Here is a 10782-nt window from a genome sequence, read left to right on the forward strand (position 1 = left end):
TCGTCATGCATTTGTACCGATTTTTAATCGCGTCACGATGCATCGTTACATCCTTAGTCAGAGCATTACTGTGCACCCACCCCTGAATAGCACTGGAGTAACTTTGTAACTCCCACCAGAGGAAATTTGGCCATTTAAGAAAAAAGAAAGAAGAAAGAAAGGCAGAGGGTGTCACAGGCTGCACCATTATATATGTATCCATCACCACGTCCATCTGCAGCAGTCTGCAGGAGTACAAGAGACGGCAGAAGAAAAAAGAGGTGACATATAACAAAATACAGAGATGAAGGAGAGGAAAGAGAGGCAGACAAAAAGAAAAGAGAGGAGTATCATTGTCACGTCAAGACAGATTTGATGATGCAATAACAGGATGTCATCATGCCGCTGGCATTAAGTGCTTCACGGAGACGTCAGACAACTTCTATTTACATATGCAGACACTTCCTTCCTCCCACCCCCACAACTTTCTCCTGCCATCTCACCCCTTTTCCTCTCTGCTGCCTCCCCACTCTCTCTCTCTCTCTCTCTCTCTCTGTTACTCAGCCAGTTAATTGGTGCTCATGCATTAATGAATGCAGATCGATTGAGGTCTGACACGGTGCGCAGCCCTATCATCATGCTTTTATATTTATGGATGGTAAGGGTGTAGCTGACAGTGTGTGTGTGTGTGTGTGTGTGGTTGTAGGGAGGGAGGGGGGTGGTGGACAGCTGCAAAACCAACACACTTTATTCTTTACAGGTGTGTGTGTGTGTGTGTGTGTGTGGTGACCACAGTCTCATCCCTCCAAAGCCACTGTCACAGCTTTATTAGAGCTATACATCACTGTACACACAACACACTGACCCAGTGTGTGTGTGGCTGTGTGTGTGTGTGTGTGTGTGTGTGTGTGTGACTCCCTCTCAGACTTCAGCGCTGTTTTCTGGAAATGCTCGGACAGTTTTTCATCTTGACGTCATGATGAAAATAATGTTTTCTGTAAAAATCGTTCTGGCCAGTTTCCATGTGGCTTTTCGGTTTGAATAAAAGCTGAAAAAAAAATGCAAGAAAACGGTTAACCAGGAGATAAAATGTTAGAAACGCTGATCGCGCTGATGAATTTAAAGAAGCGGGTTCAACTCGAACGATTTGTAAGCCACTCTAGCTTTGGTAGGTGCTACGAGCTCCAGATAATGATGATGATAGAGGCTTTATTGTCATTGTAACAGTACAAGTACAGTACAACGAAATAGTAGACCAGTCTGTCCAACAAATAATACATGTAATATGACAAGTAGGGGGAGACAGGACAGATGTCGAATACAAGGTAATACAAATAATCCTCTGTCTTTTATATAATACATATACATACATATATAAAAGCCAAAAATTCACACGAGCACCGTGGCTCTGTCCCAGTCCAACGTAGAGAGATCTTCGTGAGGAAGCCATTATTCTAACCGAGCCAAACAATGCGACACACTCCAGGTCTGAGCGCTGCTCAAACAACAAAGGAACTTGTTTAAATGATCGCTCGAGAGGAAGACGGATGATGCATGTGTGGAAGGTTTGGAGTTCCACACGAGTGACCCGGCTGAATGCTGGGGTAGGTGAGAGGCTGGATCTGGTCTGCATGGTTTGTGTGTGTGTGTCTGAGGGGAACAGAGTGATGTGGTGACGCTGGCTTCTCTTTGTCTGCCTTCTCTGTCTCTGTCTGGAAGCATTACATGCACACTGGACAGAAACCATGTCCCTCTCCCCCCTCCGTCTCTGTGTCCGCCTCCCCTCTCTCTCTTTTTCATTCACTCTTTAAATCTGCAAGTCATTTACTTACATACCACCTATCCATCCATCCCTCTATCCCTTCCTTTTTACGTGGGTTTCATTTCATTATCTGGAGGTTAATGAGGCTAACGTGAAGCCTTTGGTTGCACCTCTCCACATACAATCTTCTTTTTAGCCCGAGTGTCTGTCTCGGATTGACATTTTCAGGGAGGAAGTACTTGATATTTTTAGACTGGCCTCCTTTAAAGTCTTTCTGCTTAATTTGTTGCAAGAAAGACGTGAATGCCATTTGTTTTGCATTCATGTCTGAATCTGCTTCTGCTTTGTAACTCTTCTAATTTAGCAGTCAGTGTGTAGAAACTGATATTTCTGCATTTGTTATGATTATATCACAACCAAAAACTACATCAACCAGGTCCCCAGCAGCAGCTGATATCACTGACTAGTCCAGCAGCAGTCAGCCCAGCTCGGCGTCATTTCACCAAGCTCTCACCAACCACTAAAAGTCAGTCCCACATTTACTCTTTCTTGCTCGCTCACTGTCCAACAATGTCAGTTGTGCCCACTCGCCCAGCTCCTGTTCTGGCATGCCATCGACTCTGCTACCTCCTCTGGTGGTCCAAAACGCCCGTGGTACAAACACTAACACTCTCCTGGTCCTCTGAACTCACAGTCCGGGCAGCCCGGCTAACAAACTGAGCAACGTTAGATAACAGCAGCAGCCGTTCACACTCTGTAAATCACAGAGAGTTGCATCATGATCCAGTTTCACCAAAATCTGTAAATCACAGAGAGTTGCATCATGATCCAGTTTCACCAAAATCAGTGAAATAGTTGATGGTCATAAAAACAGACAACATTTACCTAGTTACAAGTCAGTATACAGTGCATCCTCGTTTATCGCGGGGGATACGTTCTTAAAATAACCTGCAATAGACGAAATCCACGAAGTAATCAGCTTTATTTTTTACAATTATTCTACATGTTTAAAGGCCGTAAACCCCCTAACCACACACTTTTATACACGTTTCTCAGACAGGCATTAACATTTTCTCACATTTCTCTCTTATTTAAACTCTCAAAGTTCAAACTTTCGCAGATTTAACAAAAATAAGCACAATACTGTATTAGTAAATGAAACCAAAGATCAAAACCTGTTTTCAAGCCCAAACATTTTTAACAAATTTAATTTTAATGATCAATCTACGAGGTTTGACACATAAGAAATTATTACCAGTGACTCACGCGTATTTCTCTTTGTCCTGGCGCCGCATTTTGTACAGCACTCCCTTAGCCAATCAGGATGCAGAATACAATGCGTGTTCATACTGTACAGTAAAAAAAAGCATGCAAAATTACATAAAAAAATCAGCGAGACCGCGAAAGGTGAACCACGTTATAGTGAGGGACGACTGTAACATTAAAATGATCTCAAATCTGTTATTGTATTATAGAAAGGTTATGTAACATTGCTTGGAAAACCTTCTTGAAAGGGCCGTGTCATTTATCTTGCTGTGTACTTGTTTCTACTCGAAGTTTCTACATTTGACTCGAAGTGATTTGCATTCATCTCCGTCACTGATTGAAGAGTCCTGTAAACAGTGTAATGTTTGCAATCAATCAACATAGATCCTAATGAAGCAACGTTTCCACTGCCACAGCCTTCACTAAAACCAGAGCTCTGTTGCCGGTCCTGGTGGTGTCATTAAAGACTGAATCGTCCAGGGAAATTAGCGAATACAAAAATGTGAATGTTGTGCACATTTGCGTGTTCAGTAAAGAAATGTCGCAGTTACTTAAAGTGACCGAAAAGCTGCTGCACTACAGTTTGAAACTTGACGACTTCGGTAGGTTTATGTCGCTGGTTTTAAAGACAGGTTCCCATCTCCAGGCCGCAGAGAGAGGACGAATAAGAAACTGTCAAACTGAGACGTTTGCAGTTGGATAAACATGGACAAAGCTGTGAGAGCTATTTCCCCAACAGAACAAGATTTGTTCAGCAGGAGCCAAGTTCAGGTCAGACCGCCAAAACAATGTTTCCTCCTCTCACACGGAGTGACGCCTCCTTGGCCCCGGGTTAGTCTCAGACGGCTACTGTACGCTGCATTCTGGAAACAGTAAATATGTAGCGAGATAATAAATGATAAAACACCAAACAAACTCTTTTATTAAAGTTTTCGCAGCCTTGACAAATTAGAAAATTCCGACATTGTGAAACGTACATTTTGCCACGACCTGCGCTTCGCTTCCATCCTGATAATTTAAAAAAATTGTTTAAGTATAGTCTGAGTGCTTTCATCAGATTCAGTGTGTTCACACACACACACACACACACACACACACACACACACAGTTTGAGTCACTATGTTCAGCTTGCTATTAAGAGGAGTGCCTGGCCAAGAGAGCTCTTGACTCTGACAGGCTCTTCATCTGCTGCACACACACACACACACACACACACACACACACACACACACACACTTTTCTCTCTTCTGACCATCATCAGGTTGAATGAGGTAGATAAGTGTATAATTATGGGATGTTTATGACTGCTTTCCATCAGTTTGCATCAGTTTCTACTATTACTTACTTCCAGGGTGTGTTTACTTTTATGCTTTCTGAACGTCTGAGGTATTTAAAGTCCAGGTTGAACCGGGAATAATGTAAAAAAACAAAACAAACAAACATATTACTGAAAAATAACATGATTAAGATGGACGACGTTGAGGGTTTTTAATGATTCCATTTCTCGTTTTTCCATTTCCGACCGTGAGTTAGCATCGTTTTTGATCACAACCATTCTCTATCTTTTAGTTTTTATTATTGTAACCATGACAACAAAGGTACCTTGATGAACAACAGTAATAATAATAAACCATAACCAAACATTTATTTTTTTCCAATCGTGATTTGAAATCGAGAGTTTGGAAGGCACAGAGAAATGATGCCATCCTGTTGACGGGCGGTTCAGAAAGCTGCACTCATACCTCAGTATTTTAATATACAGTATGACAAAGCAGGCATAACTGACTCATATTTCCCCCCTTGCTGATGCCGTACTCTTAAAGCACAGTCCCACAACCATCCCTCGAAATACAGCAGAACACAAGCTGTGAGTTTACTCACAGAAAGGCCGTGATCTCTCTGGTTTTATACAACGTCTCCAAAAAATTCATTTCCAGTTTGTTTTAGCGCTGCATCGGTGCCGGGGGTAACATAAAACCACGTCTAAGTGAAGCGCACAGAGGGGGGAAACAAATCCGGGCGGCGCTCGTGTTTGTGCTGCTGCTCAGAAGAGAAGCGATGAAAGCTTCCATGTCTGGTGTGTGTGTGTCGGCCGGCCGGGGGGAAAGGAAGGGGGACGAGTCGCTGACAGATTTCTTCTCTTTGTAAGATGAAGATGTTATTCCCCGTTGAAACATTTGTCGAGTCACACACACAGTGTGGAGCTAGTGTGTCTTTGTGTGAATGTCTGTCTAAGTCATTGAAAAATCTCCACAGGATATTTGAAAAAAAAAAAAGTGTGCACGGTATATCTGTGGACTGCACAGCATAACGCTGCTTGTAACAACACATGATGTAATAACACTGCATTACGTAATAAATGTTCACATATTGAGACTTTCATAATGGAAACAGCAGCATGCAACCAAATCAGAACCAATTTTTTATTTGTTATTTTTAATAATCAAGCCGAATTGAAACTTTCCAAATATTGAATTTGGTCAGTGTTACAGCTGAATCTGATCCCAGTCTGAATAAAAATCATCTTTGTAATTACAAATACAGCCAAGCACAACGACTTCATGTAAAAAAAAAAAAAACCCTCATTCACGCCGTTATTTCCAGCAGGACTGAAAAGCTTCAGGTCATTCAAAATGCAGCTGCTGCGAGATTCTTAAGTCACCACACCGGCTTCCTGAATACAACTCAGCGCTGCTTGTCTATAAATCGATACACGGTGTGGAATACATTGCAGACATGTTTCAAAGGAGTACGCTGTTGCCAGACCTGTCAGGTCAAGCGGGAACGGGCTGCTCGTGCTAACAAAGCCCAGCGCCGGGACTAAACTTGGTGGAGCAAACCTTTAGTCATTCTATGTTGTGCATCTCTGGAACAGACTCCCCCGTAGACCCTAAAAGTAGCTTAACCCTGAAAACTTTTGAATCAGGACTGAAACTACACTGTTCATGGGTGTTTTTAGTAAAGCAGAGTGTCTTGTTTTTTATCTACATCGCTGTTTCTTCATTGCTCTTGAACTCATCTTTGTAAAGCACCTTGAGTTTCCATTGTGTACGTCTTAAAAATGTGTTGAAACCTATGAAGGACATGTTTCTATCGTGGCTACACAAGCAAGTTTAAACTGTGTTGTCAGGCTACACGCTGTCATTATTTTTCACTAAATTACTTTAACATTTAAACATAGTTAAAAGTAGGGCTGCCACAAACGATTACTTTGATAGTCGAATCACCGATTATTTTTTTGATTAGTCGACTAATCGGATCATACGTAAATTGACTGTCCCGGAGAGGGCCGGGTGAGTGGGCGCTGTAAAGCTCGCGGACGGAGCCGTGAGCCACCTTCGCCGACCCAGAGCCGCCACAGAGGAAATTTGCGGAGGCCAGCCAGCGCCGGGGAGAGGTCCCACGAGGGGATCCTCCCGCACCGTGCGGCCGTCCCTGACCCGCCGAGTCGAATCCTCCCGGCAGACTGCGCGGAAGTTGCGGAAAAATCTCAGTGATTGGTTAAAAATGCAACACCGCCCTGAATTCACGGGGATTCACTGAAGTTGCGTTAAAGTTTCAAATCGCAACATCATGAATTCCTCGAGGCAGTTTCGAGAGAAAAGCAAAGTAAAAAAAAAAAAAAAAACGATGCGTCGACTACTAAATTAGTTGTCGACAGTTTTGTTCGTCGACATAATCGTGACTAATCGACTAATCCCTAGTTAAAAGAGAATCCTTATTAGACTCAAAGCTCATCCATAGAAGTGTTGTTGACTCCTACAGGATGGTACGTTCTTGATCTGAGCGGGTTTCTCTCCTCGTTTGCTTGTGGTGTTTCGTCTTGTGTGTTTCATTCTGTAAACTCTCTGTCCTCTTTTGCCTCATCCAGGTGAGCCTGATGCACAACGGCTGGCCGGTGATTTCGGCGTTTGCCGGTGACCAGGATGTGACGCGCGAGGCGGCCAGTAATGGTGTTCTGATCCAGATGGAGAAGGGGGACCGGGCCTACCTCAAACTGGAGAGAGGAAACCTAATGGGAGGATGGAAATACTCCACCTTCTCCGGCTTCCTGGTGTTCCCGATGTAGAGGAAGAGGAAGAGGAGGAGCAGGGGGTGGAAACGAAGGAGGAGAAGGAGCTGCTGAAGGATGGAAAGCATGATGATGATGATGATGATGATGGGGAAAAGGCTGGCGGAGGAAGAAGAAGGGGGGAAAAAGAAATGACATGAAGAGGAAAAGAAGAAAAAGAAAGAAAAGGGGATGTGACAACAGACTCTGTTTGGGACGCTGGAGAGGAAGAAGGGAAGAGGAAGGATGGGAGATGTTAGAGAGATGTAAGAGCATGACAGAACGATTATACGAGGGTAAAATGAGAGAGGAATTATGAAGCTTCTTCACTTCCCTTCCTCCTTTCATCCATCCTTTCATCCATCCTTTCTTCCCTCTGTTTTCTCTGTGGCTTGACTGCAGCTTTGGACAGCCAAAACTTTTTTTATTCTCTGCTGAAAGATGCAATTGATCATTTATATGTTTCAGAGTGTTCTAAAGCCCGAGTGTAAACCTCCCCCCTCCTCCCGTCCCACACCCCTGCTCCCACGCCACATTCATTCATTCAATCATTAATTCATCGATCTGTATCAACATAAGCTTTGAAGAATGTTTCTTGAAGAACTGCTCCCCTCATCTCCCATTTACTGTCGACATATTTGTAGGGTCTCTATTTTTTTTTTTTCTTGCATTCAGTGCATCAATTTTGGATCAGCATCTACCCCCCTGACGCCAAACGAGAATTTTTATAGGGGAAAGACTAAACTCTGATCACAAATTCAGGTGCTTGTGACACATTTACATTCCCTGTAAAGCTGTGTTTTATAGTTATATATCATAGTAATTATTGGCTTTAAAAAAAAACAACTTTGTTCTTGAAACGTCTGTCTCTCTCCCCTCCTCTCCGTTACTTCATCAGCTCTGCCATCTTCCCCTGCATCCACGTCACAGTCCAGTCTTTTCCTAGTCTCTGTCTTCAAATTTAGATGACTTGATTTCTTACAGCAACTAGCTGAAACTAAAGGCATGTGACTGTGACTGCAGATGGAAAGCTCGCAACAAATACATGAAAATATGTGTACAAATACAAATAGAAACCAAATAAACTGTAGAAGAAATGACATATTTATACTACTAATTTGCAACAGAAGTTTATCGTTATTATGAGGAAACGAACTAATTTGCAACAGAAGTTTATCGTTATTATGAGGAAACGACGTAACATAACATAACATAACCCTATAATATTAAACTTTCTTTCAGCCTTCTATTTCACAAATCTCTTGCCAACACCTACAATACACCTACACCTCTTAGCTTACTCTGTCAACGTCAAAATGTCAAACCATCGGTCTGTCCAGCTCCTGTTCTAGCATGACACGTGGCCCTGAAAAAACCTCCTCTTCTTGGTGGTCCATGCTTGCCCGGTGCTCTGAGCTCACAGTCCCGGCAACCTGACTAACTAAATTGAGCTAACATTATCTAACAGCAGCTACAGTTGGCAGCAGTTTACTTGACTGTCCATCAAGACAGGTGGAGCAGCCACCTGTCTTGATGGACAGTCTTTGGTTTAACTAGCAATAATGCATTTTTTGGCCATGTAGGGAAAAAGACAGAATAGAATAGAAGCTGTGTTTCCTTTTAAATGTGCCACAAATTTGAACTGAATTCCAGTAATTCCACAAAAAAACAAACACCTGCTGACGTTATGTGAATATCGGGAGTTAGTTCATGAGATAAGCCGTAGTTTGGCGCCAATTCCTGAGTCAGTAAACCAAAAGAACAGGACTCAGAATGGTGCACCTTTGAGCACCACAACCGGTGAACCGCCTCAAGCGAGTAGAAAAAAAGTTTTTGTGAAAGTGAGGAGGTTTTTGTGGGTTTTTTTTTTTTTCAAACTTTGAATGTGATACTTTAAAATCTATTCATGGAAACACAGTTTATCTTGTTACCAAACAAGTCCTTGTTATTTTACACATCCGGTAGTCACAGAGAAACATCAGCATTAATTAAGAGCAGAGTGTTTCTGCCCACCTGATGAATAGTCTCTCTTAAATTCTGGAGGAAATGTTGCTCTTTAGCTGCTAAATGCTCCATCATGTTCACCACACCAACTGTGTCTATTTAAAAATTACTGTGGATTATTGAAGCCAGCTTCCTTTAGTGGACGGAAACAACGCTGTGACAGAGGTGAGGGTGAACCGGAGCAGTGTAGCTGTGGGGGTTTTGACGTAGGATTACTAGGATCTGTTGGCGGAATAAGAATCATGTTTTTGTTACCTTACAATGAGCCCTTTATATCTACAGACAATATCTACTGGACAAACCAAACACTGGCCTTGGTGTCCACTACTTTGTTGGCGCACCATCAACACCCACCTCATGTGCGATATATATAAATGTAGCTCTTCCTACACATAACACGGACAGCAATTACGTTTCCGTACAAATTAGTAGTATATAAATGTATAGGTTGCTATCTGAATCTAACTAGAAGATGAATATGCTGACAGATGAATACTCTGTTTGATGTGATGATGGCTATAGCACAGGTTGGAAGCACAGACATGTCAGATAGACGTAGGTGTAATAAAAACTGTATCCAGTCTCAAGTCATGTACTCAATAATTAACTGTGACTCTCTTGTGATTATATCGAATGAACCCAACAAGTCACACCTTCAGTGTTTCTATCACCTCTCTGGCAGCCGCACGAACATTCCTCCATCTTTTGTCCACACCTTCATCTTCCCCCACCCTCTCCAGGATCCTCTTCTTCTTCTCTTTTTGACTATGCTGTTTACCCACAAGTGCAGATTTCTCTCTCTCTCTCTTCCTTTTTTTTGTATACCTCCATCATCCCCTCACTCACCTCACCTCTCCTCTCCTTCGTCCTTTCCTTCAACGATGCTTCACCTCCCTCCGTCCTTCCTCATGTCTGTACTTTATCTGCTGCTGTACTCGTTTGCCTCCCAGCACAGATCCTTCCTTGCTTTTCTTCAATGTTGGACTTTGGACACTGAAACCAACTTACAACCACGAACTCTACTCTAATATATATATATATATATACTATATTTATATATATATATGGGAATTTACGCAGTATATATATATACAAATGGATATATAAATATATCGAATTCTAAGCCACCATTTCTATTCTACTGGTATTATGATGATAAATAATACTGCAAACTGAATCTGGTTGATACTATAATATCTGTATTTCCGTACTTCAGTGTTATATAAAAAGAAAAATAATATTCTAAGAGAAAACTTACTAGTGATTGTGTGTGGAAATCTGAGGCTGCCGTTCTGCTCTTCTGATTAAAACATGCTTCTTGTTTTTGTTTTGGGTCAAACCAAGTTGTGGCTAAAAAGCTGGGACTAGTACTTCTATAAAACACCTACAGCTAAAAGGGAGTTTTAATTGATTTATTTTTATTACTATTTATTTTTATTATTCATTATTAGATTTATTTATTATCAAATTCAAATCCAATCAATTTATCTACTGTTTTCTTATTTATTTGCTCTGATGAAATCAATAAAATTTAAATGGTACTTTTATTTTTCTTAAACCTACTTCGAGCCTCGCCTGGCACTTTTATTTCGTTGGAGCTGGCATAACTTCTGAAAGCAGCCAGCCCCAGGTGTGTGGACGAGTGTAATGGTGGGTGGTGCCTCCTCCTTTCTCCACATCTCTACTCCATCACTTCTACACTTCTATCGTGCCTCTCTTT

At 41.9% G+C, this 10782-nt stretch overlaps 1 protein-coding gene across 1 annotated transcript in view; it reads left to right on the top strand.

The window, feature by feature from the left end:
• cbln1 (cerebellin 1 precursor) overlaps window positions 1-7936 on the top strand; it is a 22099-nt gene extending 14163 nt beyond the window's left edge. Inside the window, exon 3 of the mRNA XM_019258202.2 lies at window positions 6879-7936. Coding sequence (XP_019113747.1) covers window positions 6879-7076 — 198 coding nt within the window. The 3' untranslated portion in view covers window positions 7077-7936. The remainder of the gene's footprint in view (window positions 1-6878) is intronic.
• The last annotated feature ends 2846 nt before the right edge of the window (window positions 7937-10782 follow it).

This window comes from Larimichthys crocea, chromosome XXI (genome assembly GCF_000972845.2).
Source record: "Larimichthys crocea isolate SSNF chromosome XXI, L_crocea_2.0, whole genome shotgun sequence".
In the NCBI taxonomy this organism is placed as follows: Eukaryota; Metazoa; Chordata; class Actinopteri; family Sciaenidae; genus Larimichthys; species Larimichthys crocea.